At 41.3% G+C, this 17884-nt stretch overlaps 2 protein-coding genes across 2 annotated transcripts in view; one reads left to right on the top strand and one right to left on the bottom strand.

Moving 5' to 3' along the window:
* Nucleotides 1-17884, bottom strand: part of LOC6535407 (ras-like protein family member 10B) — a 40215-nt gene that overhangs the window by 19469 nt on the left and 2862 nt on the right. The window lies entirely within an intron of this gene.
* On the top strand, nucleotides 8692-10515 carry LOC6535405 (casein kinase I). The gene is made up of 2 exons (XM_015191651.3): nucleotides 8692-10268; nucleotides 10331-10515. Exon 1 carries the CDS (start codon nucleotides 8813-8815, stop codon nucleotides 10253-10255), a length of 1443 nt encoding a protein of 480 aa, XP_015047137.2. The 5' UTR covers nucleotides 8692-8812; the 3' UTR covers nucleotides 10256-10268; nucleotides 10331-10515.

The following is a 17884-nucleotide window of genomic DNA, read 5'->3' as shown; positions in this document are numbered from 1 at the left end:
TGCTTTTAATCACCCACAAAAGTTTGCGCCTACTTATAATTAGTTAGACATCTGACTACAGCTTCATCTATCATCACTCAGAGCAGGAAAATTGACTAAATTTAATAGCCACAAATATGCCCGCGGCGATGAGTGTGGTACCAGGGTGCTAAAAATGCCAGCCAGCCGTAACCTTCGCACATCGCCACACATCTTTGGCGTATTTATAGCCCACATCTCCTTAAAAATCAGCCTCCGCATTCGCCCATGGCCTATGGCCCACTTCCTTCGTCGAATCATGCGTCATCAAGGCGACACCCACAACTAAATGGAGCCGTAGTGGGGTTTATTGTGAGGATGCCAGGAGCACAGATGGCGAGTCGGCTGATTTGATTTGATCAGATATGAGTGAGAGCGTCTTAAGCAGCGCCCACACAAGGAAACCGTCGCTTGGAAGCGTTTTCGTGGGTGAACGCTCAGGGTCGAATAACTTATACCCTATAGTGTGCATCACGTGTGCCACTTCTGAGATCAGAGTTAGTGACTCAAATTTTTTAAAGTGCACTTTCGATGATATTAGGTGGCCTTTGAAGGGCCACACGAAATAGAGATTCCCTGAACTAGTTGTATATTTGCATCTACCTCGTAAATTCATGATGGCAGCCCTGCAGGCTAGCACTTTGATTAAATTCTGAAGGCCGGAGTAAATTTAATTTGAAAAACAACACATTTGGTCGGACATGTTATGGTACTTTGAGCGGAGTAAGGTGCCTTTTGTTTCCGATCTCAAGACCCAGTTGATTGATACGCTCTCGGCGAGCGTCTAAGTACGTAATGTACAAGTGTCTGGGGCTGAGGTGGATGTGGATGTGTAGGCCGAGGTGAGTGGGCGTGGTGTGGCCCGGAGACAGAAATCCTGGCAATTGAAAACTTTCCACTTTTGGCAACACTCCAAGGCTCTGGCCACATCCTTATCCCTGTGCTTTTCCTCGCCGCGGTTGCGATACCAGACAATTGTAGTCCAGTTTTTGTGTTTATATATTTGAGCTGTGTGTAATGTAATGCTTTTAACCCTCATCCGCACTCGACAATTTCATACAACATGTTCGCTCAGAGTTTTCCCACTTTTCCGAGTAAGAGTCCGAGTTCGATTTTCGAGCATTTGATGGGGTTTCCTCATCTTTTGTTTTAAGCCCCAGCTCGTCTTCTGTGCTCATAGCTTTTTATGCGACGTGCCATTGTTTTTATTTATTGTTTGTAGAGCTACTTTCTACAGCTGTTTCTCGACCAGTTTTGCTGTTTCCCCTTATATGTACTGAATCAAGCGTTAACGGCAGACAATCAATTACAAATTCTAGCCAATTTAATAACGGCCTGTAGTCACAGTTTCTCTGAGAGATTCCCTCAGTTGGGTAAATAATAATAAAATTAGGGACAGAAGGACCAGAAAAGGAACTGCGAAAGGAACTACCCTTGGATCCCTTTACTCAAACTATTTGGGGCAACATCCTGCAGCATTCGGCGACTAAAGAACTGAGGCTACAGAAAATGGGCCACATAGCACGCGTAAATCTGCATATGAGGATATGTCTTGTCGACAGTCGGAAATGAAATTCAGGTAGCGAATGACAGCTCTAGGCGGATATTGATTTTGGTGTGTGTTCGCGCACTGTGCCAAGAACTGGCAACATTTTCATTCATTTCAGCTGACAAACCTATCCGTAAAAGTAAATTTGCAAGGCTTAGTATCAACACTCTAAGGGCGTCCTTTTATTTACCATTCCCAAGCATTTCATTATTTCAAATAAGGCTGTACCTCCAATTGAGGCTACAGTCTGCCATCCTAATGGATTTCCAACCCGTTTTTAATTACAAGCACTGGCGTCCCTCCTGCTAGTGGATAACTAATCCATTCAAAACTAGCTAAACAAAGCAATTTGCGCCCTAAGCTCCGACAATATTTCAAATTATGACGAGAATAAAGCAAAACAGGGCGTTTAATCAAAACGTTCAAGTAAATTTCCTGGAAAGGAAAGGACGCAGAGGATGGGTGACTTGAGTCCCTTATTTACATTTTAAGTACAGCACTCCTAACCCCCGTTCCATGCTGCCAGCTAAACGCAAGTTTAAGTGCGTTTTTCATGCTAGCTAATTTTCTTATGATTATATGCGCCTAATAAAAGCCATCGCCCGTGGATCTGCAATAAGGGGTGCCAAGGAATCTATGCTCGGAGACTCAGCATATAGGTTCCATCCTCGTCCCCATCCACATCCTTGGTCCCCCGTCACGTGCTGTGCCGACTGCTTAGCTGGGCCATCATCTAAGCTAGAGCACCGGAAGCGATGGCAGCGCCATCACCACCAACGCCAACAGCGCACAGCGCAGCGGAAGTTCATGGCGCCTCTGGACTCGGATTTCTCCTTTGTTAAGTGTGTCCACATGGGTTAACAGGGATTTCCCGACGAGAATTCTAATGAGATCGTGTCGTACAACAACCAGGTCTAGTTGAAACTAAAAAGAATAGCTCCATATGAATCGGTTAAATCATGATCTACAGATTAATATAGTCTGTATATGATTATTGAGGTACCCACTGTTTTTAGCTAGGAAAGGTTTTTGTCTTTTCGGTTTTTTATTAGTTGAGGTCAAAAATACTCCTTTGATCTAATGGTTGGGGAAACTTTGTTTAAATGTAATTAAACAAAATAGTAACCTAATGTACCTTTACGTATATTTAATAATTTACCAATTAACCATATTATTATATAAATACGAATATTTTAACGAAAATTTAGTAAATTTCTATTTTTTAATATCCTGGAGATTTTCAAACATATGGTTAATTAGGAGATTGGTCAGATATGTGTTACTAGATTTAAGTACTTGAAGCGCGATCCAGTTTTAAAATATGAGTGGAGTCGATATGTCGTTGGCTGTGCATTGGATGTTCATTGGTTGAGAGAACCCATATTCGTGTGATCCACCAAAGTCTGATGATATTCGAAAGAAAGGTTTTACACTTTTGTATCAGAAAGATGTATTCTATACTAGGATCTTATTTACAAAAAGAATCTTCGTTTTAAAATATTTGTTGATATCGCTGCGATTGAGGTTTGGTTTGGTAATGAGGTTTGGTTTGATGAGCAAGCCCCGGATCTCAGATATTTAGTGAGTGAATGATTCATGAATTGTATCGCTTTTAATGTGGATATGGGTCCAATGTATGTATATGTAAGCTTCCTTGCGTTTCTTACTGCTGTTATAGCTTACAGAATAGCAATAGCCCTTTACTGTGATAGCGTAGTGTGTAGGATAGCTTGTTTGAGCACATCTTCTTTTGTGATAACACCAATTATTTACTGGCATCTTTTCCATCAGTAAACCTCATCTGGATGTTTATAAGGATGTTCTACATGACCCATGAACTTAGGAGGACGGTGTTTTTGAGGATGCAGGATTATCATTTCAAAGCATAAACAGTTTATAATACATTTGCTGACCTGTCCTTTTTATTTTTGTTTTTTGAAAGTCGTTGATTGATGATCGTTAACTATCCGTACCGGTAAGTTAATTTAAGATTTTTAAGGTTTAAGTATTGATTTGGATGAATGCCCACCCAAAATCGTCCTTAAAACACTAACTTTTTCCTGTAAATACAAAAAAACATGAGATAACGCTATAGCTGAGTTCTGTAAAGTCTTCCCTCTTTAAACATGTAATGTATACTTTTCTATTTAATAGCATTTACCCCTTTTTTGCGGATGTTTCGTAATCAGCGTGTATGTACCTACTAAACATTAACTAAATGTCTTTGAATAGCAGGAGAAAGGTCAGGTCCCTTACCTTTTTCCCTGATTTCTTGCTTATTGTCATTAATGGCGTAAACCTGGTGTGCATTTTCTGTATCTCATTCTGAATTCTTTTTTTTCGTTACCTTAGTTAAACACTCAAGCAGTGTCAATGTGTTTGGATTTTGCTGATTTCGGCTGCGCGTGTAATAAGAGCTCTTCGCATTCAAATCTCCATATATGCCATTTAGTCTGGTGGTGTGGCAGCTAAAGTTTTCCGCCGTTTGGCTGCCTTTGCATACATTTATACTGGCGTCCTTGTAAGGTGGCTCCTGTCGAAGTAAGGGCGCGTTTTGAGTGTTCAGCAAATATGCGAGTGCTTAGCAGGGCTTACCGCAGTGGAAAAGTATCCACCTCTACCCCACATTGCCACACCCATCTTAAGCTCCTCTCGGATTCATCCTACTTCCTTGCCCCATTGGGTAGCTTTCAGTTGGCTGGGCGAGGTATCTGAGCACTGTCCGATTTGGACTTAACTTCCGTTCGAAGTGCATCGCCAAATGGATTCGTATTTGGTTTACTATACCACCTGCTCCACTTGATCTTGGTGCGGGCAAAACTTTATCAACATTTCAAGGGATTCCGTGTTTTATTGAAGTCCTCCACCTTGCCAGCTGCAGCTTTATATAATTGAGTGGAAGGAAGCAGCTTTAACCGCACGAGTTAACCGTGAAGAGGCGATGGCGAGGATTTTGAGTGGAAGCATTCCGATTCGGCATTTTATGGCGGGGCTACGAAAAATATCTCCTCTTATTACTGTTCGTTTAAATATGAGGTTTCCTTATTTAGCTTAAGTAGCTAAAGGGAGGTTACTTTTGTTTGATTTTTATAAAAGGGATTTCCACATAAAAAGTAAACATCGTCAATAAGCAAAAAGTAACTTCTATGATCCAATTAAGCATAAGTTTGTTACGCGACTTTACCCTAGAAACTGAGTATTATTAACCCATCCCAACGGATATGATCTCTCAAACGACATGATGGCATTTCACGATGGAGTAACCATAAGGATGCAGGAACAACATTTGTGGATCATAAAACCAGGCACCAAACACGTGGACCCCAAACTTTGGATGGTCGAAAAGGGTGTTGAAAAGTGGGCACATGTGGACGTGAGACCCAAATGAAAGGCCCAATTCTCGCCTTGGACACGCACCGAAAAAATCAATGGAAAGGTTTCAGGTGAACGGGGGAGGTGATTCAGAAGTGTGGGGTGGTCGGTAGAAATCAGCAGAGAATTTCCACGTTGATGAGCCGGATTCATTTCGGTTGCGTGCCAAAGTCAACGGAAGGTGCGAATTGTGGGTCGTGGGTGGCTGAACTTTGGTGTCCGGCCGCAAAATGGAAGACGACAGGAAGCAATCCGAAACGTACAGTTGACATGGAGGACATCATTAGCAGGAACACGGCAGATGTCACTTGAGTCGGAAATTACGCATATCCTTTGATAAATTGTTGCGGAAAACGAAGTTATGAACTGCTTGCAAAGTTTGCGCCAAACTATATCAACACTTGAAGATTGTTCGTTGTGTACACCAGAATGGCAAACTTTGGTGCGTAGTAGGAAAGTGTAACCTGATTTGGCCATTGCACACACTTAATTGGGCCAGTACCAGGACTCAGACTCACACATATATTCCTCCGGATTAGTCTTACCCATGTCGGTTAGACCCAAGCAGGCTTTGGCTAATATCATCAAATGACGTGTCACTCAATCAGGAAAAGTCGAGGCAAGCCGATATCCTTAAGCACATCCTTGTCCTGATATGCGACGATATAAGCTTATGCAAAATTAAATCATTAAAATGCGAGGCAGATGAAATTTTCTTAAACTGTTTTGCGCACGAGTTGATGCCAAGTCACACATGCCAATGCAAACAGCACCCATACACAAACACGCCCAATGTCCCTAAACACACACATGCGTGCTTGTGCCTAAGTAGATATTTCATCGGAATTTCACAGCAGATGGGATAAAAAAGCGGGAAAAATCATACAGGACAGCAAAAAATTTAAAACGTTTTCGCTTCGAGCAGGAGTTTGGGGCAGCTGGGAAAAGATGCCCTCGATAATGGCTGGGGTCATGTTTTGACCTGGTTGACATAAAAGTAGCAAGCAGGAGAAGGCAGGATAGACATTTAAGTTATACGTAGCCAGAAGAAAGTAACAATTTTTGATAAGCCAGGATGCATAAAAATTAAATAATTAAAATAAATTTAATAAAGTCCCTCCGTCCTGCATTATTAATGGTGGCACTTGGACATTTTAATAAAGGGATATCGAACAGACTTTACAATGATGCGATAAATGTATGTTTTTGGGCTTCGCTACGTTCTGAGATGTGTTTAACTTAAAGGACCCGCACTGCCATGACATCTCATCCCATTCCGGTCTACTAGTTCCACAGAACTTGGGGAACAAGCCAGTGTACGTGCTCCACCAAAAGGCCCAGTCATCGCAAAGCCACGACTAGGCAGTTGAGAAATTAAATTCTAGTTACGCCCCTGGAATTTAAAAATAGCAAAAAATCGGGGAATGGGTGGATGCTATGGCTTTCGGGTTGAGAAATGGGTGGGAGGATGAGGCTAGAGGCTGAAGGACGCTTGGATGCGGTTTTTGAACGTGTTCAAATTGCCGAAACGCGGCGAAATTATGTTAATGTTGTATGTACGTGTCCCGAAGGCGGCCAGCAAATTGAATATATATTTAAGCTTTAATGTTGGTTGTAGGCGGCTATCGGAAACGCGTCATTGTTTAATCTATAATTTGGCATCTATATCTTTATTTTGCGGCTGCAGAGAGGTGGAAAAAAAGTGGATCCTAAAAATTTGGCATCACTTCGTTTGCCTTTGTCATGTGTTTGATGTATGTGTATAAATTCCAAAGGAGGGCTCTGCCTAACAATTCCTGTTCATCTCTCTGTCACTTTTAATGAGTTCTTGTGCAAGAATTTTCGTTCCCTTGAATTCCGGCTGGAACTTGCTGGCAACAATGTCGGCGAAATTGTCACCACCCCTGATAATCAGGCGAACATCCTTCGAAGGTCGTGGTCGTGGTCGTGGCAATGACGCATTGTCACCATGAATATAATTTCCATTAAGACAATTTAGTATGAGATGAGTAAGTGGCGCCAAGCAAGTCATATTGCATTCCAAGCGAGAGGCAGCTAGCGCGAAAAGTAAACTTCATCGGAGATGAAGATATATAGCAAAAAGCCGTACATTTAACTCTTTAATTTTGAAAATAGGAAGAGAAACCATCATTATTTTACATAGTTAAGGATACAAATGTGGCTTCCGAATGCCATAAGTCTACGCCAAGAAAGGAAATTATTCTTATTTTAGACATTTATATATTCATTTGGGATTGCGGACAACGTTCCTTGACAAATCGATCTAGAGACTAGACAAGACATTTAAAATTACGCCTACGCGTACATATGTACATAAATCAAGACAACAGCCGAACCACAATTTCTAGCTGTGCGGCAATCGAGCATGTATGTAAATGATTTAGCTTTCCGAAAAGTTTTAAGGCTTGAACCGAACGCAGCTGAAAAATTTGGCAACAAACAAGGGAAAACTGAGGAATTTGCGAAACATGTGCAGACAATTTGACCATAACCTCTGACAAGCCATCAAAAAGGATTGTGGGGCGTGGCCCGAGACATTGATGGGACACTCTGTAGTAAACAACAAGGTGTGATAAATAGCAAAAAGTACGCAGTCACCTTAAATGGCTATTCATTCCCAGCTTCATGAGGAATGGGAGAAAGGGTGAAGTGAAGTGGATTGTATAGTTTACTACAGAGTTTTATTGCTGCTAGCTAAAATAGTGTTTTAATTAAAATTATTGCGACATAAGCTTTAAATAAATGCCACTTCTTTGTCCTAGAGCCTCTTGGCGAGCAAAGTAGTATTATTGCACGGGTGTGGAAGGTCCATGTGGGTGCTTAGCTGTAACTGTTCCGCGAGGGTGGGATCCCCATCTCATCTAGTCCGGAATTACTCGGCTTTGCGAGCAATATTCCATCCCCTCGTTCTGTTCATTCGCCTTGTATAAATAAGGGATTATGGATGGATCCGCGCATTTAGTTCTCGGGATTGTCACTGCTTCAAGTCCCAAAAGGACGTTCGCAAAAACCGTACAACTGTTCACTGAGTTCAGTTAATTTATTTAATGGCAGTTCATAAGATTTGTGACTTTATTTGTGATTCCATCTACTCTAGGTACCTAGATAACAGGATAACACTATCCAGGTAATATGTGTATATAAAAACACTACCAAACAGACCATCAGCTAAAGGAAACACATGTGCTCCTCCTAGCAAATGAATTTATTGGATGTTACAATATGCATAGGAATTAAAATAAAATTATGTCGATCCTCAGCTGAACCTGGTCTAATTACGTTCAGTACAAATAAACTTATCCAGCACGATCTGAGCACAGGCATTTTAATTATGAATATGTATAATCGGTTTGTCCGTAAGCGAAACATTATCGGATCGGCAAAATGTGACAAGAGCTACGATAAAGGATAAAGTTGGGAACGAAATAGCATGCCATGGAAGGAACAATTTGCAGAGCCCAACTGGCAGCTATTCCCGGTCGAACTTGAAACTGTATAGTCTAGAAAGTCGAGTGACTGATATAAGGTGGATGTAAAGATGATGGAGCCAGCCGAGTTACGTAATGACAGGCTTCAGAGAAATGGACGCAACGCAAGTTGCCACAGCCAGTCTAACGCCCACAAACCTCGTTTGACACGCACACAGTTCCACTAGCTGAGTAACGGGTATCAGATAGCCGGGGAACTCAACAATAGCGTTCTCTCTTGTTTTTTCTATTGTTGTACGAATTATGATCGCAGAACTTAGAAAATTCAGTCATACTCCACATCATACTTATCGAAGGTGGCAAAAATAGATCGCCATAAACATTATTTTCTGCCTGAGTAGAAGTTTGGCAAACACAAAATCGCATGGCGGAACCGGAAAAGGGGCGTGCCAAGGACGACAGCCTTTGGCAAAGCCGTCCCCATGTTCACCAATCCAAGCCTCAGATCCGAAAGGAGCGGCGACTTTCACCACAGGCCAATCATCCTCATAAGAAAGACCAGCGACAAGATCGTCGTTTAATGGAAACTCGGAGCTCCTCTGAGTTGGAGCAAGCTCTACCGGAAATTATAGTGGCGGGAAAGTACCGCTTACTGAAGCGCATTGGAAACGGTTCCTTCGGAGAACTGTTTCAGGCCGAGAGCCTCAAGTACCACGAGAAGGTAGCCATAAAACTTGAGAGCTCCACGGTCAAGTACCCATTGCTGCCCCGCGAGGCCAGGATCTATGGAATTCTGCAGGGCGGATTGGGAATCCCGCATGTGCGGCACTATGCCACTGAGGGAGCGTACAATGTCATGGTGATGGACCTCCTGGGGCCCACTCTGGAGGATCTGCTGAACCTCTGCTCACGCTCTTTCAGCATGAAGACCACCCTGATGCTGGCCGACCAGATACTGGCCCGCGTAGAGCTCCTCCACCGCAAGTGCTTCATCCACCGAGACATCAAGCCGGACAACTTCCTGATGGGCCTGAACCGCCACCAAACCCAGGTGTATATGATTGACTTCGGACTAGCCAAGAAGTTTTACAGCCTGCGTTCCAAGAAGCACATTGGCTACACGGAGAACCGGGATCTAGTAGGTACGGCCCGGTACGCCAGTGTGCGGGCCCATTATGCAGAGCAGAGTCGTCGGGATGATCTGGAGTCCGTGGGCTACTTACTCCTCTATTTCCAGCGGGGACGTCTTCCCTGGCAGGGAATTCGGGCGCAGTCGCAGGCCCAGAAGTACGAGAAGATAGCTGAGTACAAGTCTAACATCCCACTTCAGCAACTCTGTTCCGGATTGCCCATTGAGTTCTTCATGTACCTGAAGTACTGCCGGAAGCTGCACTTCGCCGAGAAGCCGGACTACGTGTATTTACAGCAGCTGTTCAAGGTGCTCTTCCGGAACCAGTACAAGTTGTGTGACTTTCTCTTCGACTGGTTCGTTCTGAAGAGGGGATCTGAGACACAACAGGCGAAGCAAAAGGGTACGGAAAGAGACAGAGGAGGAAAAAGAAGTGGGGTGGTGCAGAAGGAGAGACACCTAAATAAGGATAAGGGTAGGGATTGTCATACGCAGAGGTATCGAAAAAAAAATGGGGAAAATCTGCTCGAGGTCGAGGAAAATAAAAGTATTAATGGGGAAGACCCAATTGGAGATAAGCCCCGGAACAAGAATGCCAAGGCCTGCTCTTGCAGTTACCACCTCCAGACGAAGCGTCCCCAGGATCGAGATCAGAGGATGCCTCTGATGACCGAGCGAAGGATCTTTCCGGAGGAGCATGCGCAGCGGGAGTCCCATCAAATGCCGCCCTGCCTTTGATATTACGCTGCTTGTAAATGTCTCGCGCGCTAATTAACTGCCGAGCAACTATATTTAGCAACTATATTTCCCCAGCTCAGATCCTTTGTTCGCCAAATTAACGTCTTGGGTAATTGGGAAAGCTTTTGGGCGCCCACAGAAGTCAACTGGCAGCTTAGCCAACAATGGGAGCCAACTCTGCGGGGCGTCCCACACGGTGAAATCGATACCGTGGCAAATCGAGGGATATAAAGATGATGGATAGTTCTAAAAAAAATTAATAGCTAGTTTCATTATTAAGTAGTAGTAGTTTGTAAAATAAAATTGTTTTAAAAGATGAAAACAATATAAAAGCAAGAGAGAACGCTATACATACTTTTCAGCATTTGTTGATACTCTACGAGTAACGGGTCTTTGTCTTCTTCCGTTGGAAAGGTATGTTAGATTAAATTTAGTTTGTTTTACTGTTTGCTTCAGGGTTATTACTAACTCTAGGACCCCTTTTTTAGCTTTTCCGTTGCTGGCACCTTTTGCAGTAAAAAATTTAAAAGTTTCTCGGAAAGAGCAACACACACATTCGAAAGCCTGGATATTAAAAAAGGGGTTAAATATTGGCCCAGCCAGAACGCCTTACGAAATTCATGACGCGACTTCAGGATGTGTCCCCGGTGCGGTAGGAGAAGGCTAAGACCAGAGGACTCCCCTAGTGGTTTATAAGCAATAGGGTCATCGCAGCTAAGGTAAAGTAGTTTGCTCAGTGGCGCAGCAATAATGCGGACTTACGGGTCCAAGATATCCAAGTAGTCCAAAAGAATACGCAGACCTATTTTTTTCTGGCCGACAGCGCTGTGGCCCAAACCCCCAAACCGGCGGCAATGATGACTTTTGTATGGGTGTGAGCGTGCATAAATCTATAAATAGCTCGCCTCGCCGAGGCTTACACTGAGCGAAAAAGGAAGAATAATAATAAATGATGAACAAAAAACGAGATCAATTTTTCATTGGCTTAGCAGCCAACAACTAAAACTAAACAAAATGCTGTGAAAGTGAATGTATTGTTTTAATTGGAATTATTCGTATAATATAAATTTAAATTTAAAAAATGTATAAAATAACAAGAGAGAACGCTACAGTCGAGTTCTCCGACTATCTGATACCCGTTACTCAGCTAGTGGAAGTGCGAAAGTGAGTCTTCAGCACTGACAGTTTTAGGCGGTTTGTGGGCGTTAGAGTGGGCGTGGCAACATGAATCGACAAACGCTGCGTCTATGTCCCTGGAGTCTGTATGCTTAATCTCAACTTTCTAGCTTTTGTAGTTCCTGAGATCTCAGCGTTCATACGGACAGACGGACGGACAGACGGACGGACAGACGGACAGACGGACATGGCCAAATCGAACTTCTAAAATTTTTTGGTAAGTCTCCATCTTTTTCTTTAAGCTGCAGAATTCTATGCGTATGAAAACTTTTCAGTATAAACAAGTGAAAACGCTATAGTCGGGTACCCTGACTATCAGATACCCGTTAATCCGTTATTTAAAGTGCGAACGAAATTTAGCATTTTTCTGGCATTTCGATAAAAGCTAGCAAGACTTAAAACAAAATGACAAAATACAAAAATTTTCAAAAGTGCCGTGGCAGTGGGCGTGGCAAAAAGGCACAAGACATATATAAAATTAAACAAGAGAAAACGCTATAGTCGAGTTCCCCGACTGTCTGATACCCGTTAATCAGCTTGTGGAAGTGCGAAGGAGAAATTTTAACGCCGACAGTCTTTGGCTTAACAAGTTTTTTTGGCCAATTGGGAGAAATTTACAAGACTAATAAAAAAGTGGAAAAATATTAAAACATTTTTCAATAGTGTGGGCGTTAGGGTGGGCGTGGAAGCATGGATCATGCGTCTATGTCTTTATATAGTTCATGAGATCTCAACGTTTATACGGACGGACATTTATAGTTTCGGAAACGCCTCCTTCTACCTGTTACATACTTTTCAAGGAACCGAGTATACCCTTTTACCAAGACATTAGAATAATGTATTTTCTTTTACTCTACGAGTAATGGGTATAATATATATATATCCTTCAATTACATTTTAGCTGTAAGCCACCTTCTTTGCAGCTTTTGATAAGTGCTTCTCTAAAAATAGTCTACTTTTCTTCCTGCAGACGGGATTTCCCGTGTACGTAGCGCAGACTCTGCCACGCTCATATAACCTCCCCAGCTCTGCGATATGAGGCAGTTTCGGTCGTTGGGAATTCCACCTACGAAATACTCTGGGTAACTTTCCTAAGAAGTTGAATGCATGCCTAATGTCGAAATCCCTACACCACAGAGGAGCATACCCACACACACAGCTCACGCATACTCATGAAAACCAAGCCTACGCACTCATACGCTTTTCCGTACACGAACAGAACGTGCTGAAGCGTAAAAATTTTTGCAAGCTTTGGCTTTGGCTATGGCTTCGGCTTTCTCCATTCACCATTCTCTTTCGTTCGCCGCATTTCAAATGAAGTTAATTTTTTTCGTTGAACAAAATGGCTACAAATCTGTGTTTTATTTATAAGTGACACTAGCCGAGCGAGCAGACACATTACAGAAGGCAGTGAACTCGGTCATTCTACACTGATGGGTCCTCGATGAACTTCAGTGACATTCAAATTGGGCAGTTAACAAAATTGTGCAATTTGTGGGTCAATGGCAAGTGGCGATGGTAATCCGAATATCAAGTGGATGCGAGTGGACATGTGAGTAGGTCCGGTCGGGCCATCTTACTTATGATTGTCCAATGGGGATAACTAAGACTGTGGCAACGTTGCGTATAAGCAATATTGTAACTTTATGGTGGTGTGTGTTTGATTCCTTCATTTCTGTGGCTAGAACGAGACCTCCTTCAGTAATTCTAAATATACCTTTTTAGTGTACGAGTAACGGGTATAATGACTAAGTTTTCGCTCCATCCGAATGTCGTATAGGCCTAAAATGTTTCCCTTTATAAAAAGAAATTACCTTGCATGCTCACTTTAAATCAATTATGTCTTGCAATTAATTTTAAGTAAGTTTGGTTCAATGAATTACTCACAAAAGAATGCCATTCATAACTACATATCTTCTCATTTTAAGGATATGCAAATCGTTAGTAAAGTTTAAGTAAGTTTGGTTAATTAAATTAGTAACAAACGATTGCCATTAATAACTACATATCTTCTCATTACAAAGATATGCAAACAGTAAAGACTAAAAATTGTATTCCTGTTACTCAAAGAGTAAAATGGGAATACTAGATTTAATAAAAAGGATGTAACAGGCAGAAGGAAGCTTTTCTGACCATATAAAGTCGATGGCCATGTCCCTGTCCGTCCGTATGAACGTCAAGATCTCAGGAACTATAGAAGCTAGGAGGTTTAGGTTAAGTATACAGTTTCCAGAGAAATTTCTTATCGATTTGCCCAAGACCACCACGCATACACTGTTTTCATATTTTTTCAAATTTTTTTTTAGTCTTATAAATTTCTCTCGACTTCTGTCTCTAACACCCAAAAACAGACTATATCATTCTCTCTTGTTACATTTACCAAATTAACTGGCTAATATACCTACCTATACAGCTGAAGGCTGTTCTGGTGCCCATAAATTATTCAATTGAAAATATGTTAAAAATTCACAGTGAATTATTTACGCCACAGACCCTTTTCAGTGTACAAGGATATTTTTTCGAACAGCAGAGTGTACCATATAAGGTCGAACACCCAACGGCCCCATTGATAACCTCTGAGGGGTTTCGCCCACATACATTTAGCCATAAATTTGCCTTCCCTCACAAATATACACAAATACAGAAACCACGGGCACACACGACCACTCGCACTCAGTTGGCAAGTTTCATTGCATAATTTTGTGTGACTTTGTGGCATTGCTTTGGAGAGCACAGTGGTCAACAACATATTTTTTAGATTGGTCATTTAGAGTTAATGTTATAGAGTTGTAATTATTATTTGGAAGGTTGACCATGATCATAGAAGAGGTAAAGGACTCAAACTTCTTTATTGCTGGTTATAAGAGCCTTTTTACTGTATAGATTTATAATTTTGAGCGCTGTCGTAGCGAAAGTGATTCTGTGTGGTTTGCAGCAGATGTCCAGGGAGTGTCCAGCAATTCAGTCAGCAAGGCAAATGATTACGCATGCCATAAGGCGAGCCATGTCGATAAGCAGACGCCACGGCAGGGGACACGGGGCGTATGATTAATGCGTCTGGTGCGCGCTTAACGCTCTTAAGTGAACATAAATGATTGCCATTTCGCTTGTCCTGTTTATGCATCTAAAATCGCATTACGTGCAATGGGCATCACAGCGAATTGACCAATCGAGTTGAGGCCAAGGCATTGATCAACCCATTTATATGATTATATGACCACGTTATTAAGTGGTGCAACTGCATGTCTAAATGGATTTTGGTTTTCTATAAACAACGAAAATAATATATTAAATAAGTCACACACGGAAACTAATACATGTACAAAATTCTTAACCAGGAATATAATTAAATAGGATTTTGGATTGCTCGCTCAACCTAAGAATTGCCTTAAATGGGAAATTTGAAATTGAATAATATACCCGTTACTCGTAGAGTAAAAGAGTATCCGATAGTCGGGGAACTTATAATTTCGAAAGAAGGTAGACAGCGCAAAAAAAAAAACAAACTCTCACAAACTCTGCTTTTCTAGAACCAGCGTGTTTTAATCAAAGCGAGCTGAACTCAATGGGCAAAGTTTTTTGTGGTCATAACTTATAAGCTAATTAGTCAAATATTTGCGCTCTAATAGCACAATAAATATTCACTACTAAATCATCACATAAGACCAGTCTAAGTCCAAAATACGCAGCGAGCACCCATTTTATTCGCTCAAGCGTCTTTGATTGATGCGCTAATTGAACAGTCGCAAAGGCAAGGCTAATATTGATTTTATTGACACATCTATCAGGCTCATCGGGCAACAGCTAACGACAAGTGCAACAACAGGGAAAAAGTTTGTGTAAAGTTTTCATGTTGTTGTTGAGCTTGTTTCGTTTTATTTATTATTTTACTCAGTGCCACCGCACATTTGCTCTTTGACAGAGGACTGCCACATCCCGCTTTTCCCACGGAATAGTCCAAATATGTGTGTGTGTTTGCTAAGCGCTTGGCCATTAAACCAATTTTCAGGCCAACAAAGAGTGGACAAAAGGAAAAGCGTAGAAAAGGCTGGAAGCGGCCGAAGCAAAAACTGAATGTTTGCTTAGCTTCGCAGATATGGGTATCCGGGGAACTCCAAAAAATAACCTTAAAAGGTTTATGCAACTTTGTAGTTGGAAATCCAAAATGATATTTTCAACTTCTTTGCTTTTCCATAAACATTTTAACAAGTTAAACGAATATAATGTCTTGAAATAAATACATAATTTACATAAATCATATTTCAATACTTAACTACGAAAGTAAAAAACAAGTTTTGAAAACATCACTCAATTTTATTTAAACCTAAAATAATTGTTACTCTTTGAATGGATGTACATATGTATATATTGAAGGGTATATAGATGTCCATTTAATCTAATTTTTTGTACCGTTGGCTGGGTTCTTTTTCAGTTTTCCACAACAAAAAATATTTAAGGGCTTCATTTTCTTTTGCAGGGGATGACCCTTTTTAATTGCTCAAACATTTAGGAAGTTTCACTGTATTCTACAAAGAGGGACGCAAAGCTCAAATTAGTTAAGTTTTAGGGGAAAGCATAATAACAGGATAGGTGTGAGTGGAAGGATCTAGAACCCTGTCATTTCCTTGGCGGTTTTGGGTCCTTAGTCCTATTAATTGCCTCTGATTGCCAACATAGCGACATCTTAAACCAATAATTCTATGTCGATTTTTGGAAAGGATATGGCTTCGACAGCTGTTGTTGGTTCCCAATGCCTTCAGTATTGATTTATAAAATTCATAGGTGCGCTTGTACTTAGCTGATTTGTAGTAACTTTATTATGGCCCAGAACTTTACATGATTCAATGCAAGATGGAAATAACGATTCAAGCAGTTTTAAATGAACTAAGTAGTTTTGAACAATACACCATTATTCAGAGGAGCCCTGTCTCTTCATTAATACACACCCGTTTTGGCAAGCTGCATTGCACTTCTCATTTGCACTGTCACAATGAGCTCAGAATAGGATTTAGTTGATAAAAGACATTATCCGCTTGCGTAATCCGAATAATGAGCTTCCTAGCCAAACCCGAACTCGGGTCAATTGCATTGAAATTGAACGCATTGAATCAGCTTAAAATGTTCTACCATCCAAAGTTGCTAAGAGGCTTTGGTTTGGCATACAAAGGCGTTTGGATTCTAATAATTTCGCTCAGTTCGGTTGAATTTTGTACGGTTGGGGCTGTGCATATAGAAGAGATGTGTTCAGGACTACATACTATCTTTTCGGCTTTAGAGAGCATGAATGTTTGAAGAGAGTCGTTATTCACCTAATTTATGCACTTCCAGGGGGACCTCCAGTGCTACATATGCAGATGTACTTTTTGGCTTGCATCACATTTGGCCGAGCTCCAAACCGAATTTGGACAAGCAGTCTGCCTTTTTGGGAATTAATAACATTAAAAGCTTCACCTGGCTATGGCAAACAGTGCGACAGTATAGTTTCAAATGCAAATACAGATGGCTGCAAGGATGCGGCCTCAAAAGTTATAACAAGCTGTCTAAGCTGGGGTACCACTTCGCTTGTCTATATTAATTTTTCAGAGTGAGAAACAAAAGAGTCTGATAAAAGCTGTAATTTGCAAGACAGACCGTAATCACTTAAGTTTAAGCACTTTTATAGTGGTGGGCATAGCTTGAAGATAAATGCTTGAAATAATACAATACATCTGGCTGTAAGGATACCACACACCTCTCTAGTGGAAAAGTTCTGGCTCGAACTGAAACTGCAGTCGCATGTGTGGGCTTCGTGTTTGATTGCTGATCAAAAAAGCAAACTCACAGCGTGTTTTTATCACACATTTTATTCTACTCTATTCGATTTCATCTGGGGTTGAGCAACTTTAGCTTAGAAAGTGCAGAAAACGAAACATTCGCAAATAAGTGTCTAGAGTAGTTGGACAAGTTTCTTCTTTCAGGAAAACTTTTTGGTGTCCTGCAGCGAGAACAGTCTGCTCTAGAGCTTTCAAGACCAGGATGCGGGGTGGAGGATGTGGCTCAGAACTCGAGCTTGGCGAAATATTGAGATTAAAATGAAATGGACATGAAATAAATTGCACTAAAATATAGTTCGCAAAGATCGAAGATCACAGCGACCTTAAGAAATTCATCGAAGTTACATTTACTTTGGGTTATAATCAAATAAAATAACTATTCCTTGCCAGCTTCGTACATGTATGCTGAATATATACTTCCAGTGTTTACCAATTACTTACTGCTCTTCAGCATTTACATGTTGAGTAAGTGAACTGGAACTGGTGCATTATTCTGCAACGTATCAAAATTACAATTCATTAGTTGGCCAAATCATAATGTTTCGAGCCTGGGGCAATGAGGACTTTGGAATTCCCAGAAGAGTTTGTGGGGTAACGAGGCGAGACTGATTTGATTTGGCATAGCTTCATTTAATTTCAG

Source organism: Drosophila yakuba, chromosome 3R (assembly GCF_016746365.2).
Source record: "Drosophila yakuba strain Tai18E2 chromosome 3R, Prin_Dyak_Tai18E2_2.1, whole genome shotgun sequence".
In the NCBI taxonomy this organism is placed as follows: domain Eukaryota; kingdom Metazoa; phylum Arthropoda; class Insecta; order Diptera; family Drosophilidae; genus Drosophila; species Drosophila yakuba.
The sequence above is the reverse complement of the archived record's forward strand: the minus strand, read 5'-3'. Positions and strand labels throughout refer to the sequence as shown.

Bases quoted from the DNA above. Each gene is read 5' to 3' on its own strand.
- LOC6535405 (XM_015191651.3), top strand. From the start codon at position 8,813: ATGGCGGAACCGGAAAAGGGGCGTGCCAAGGACGACAGCCTTTGGCAA.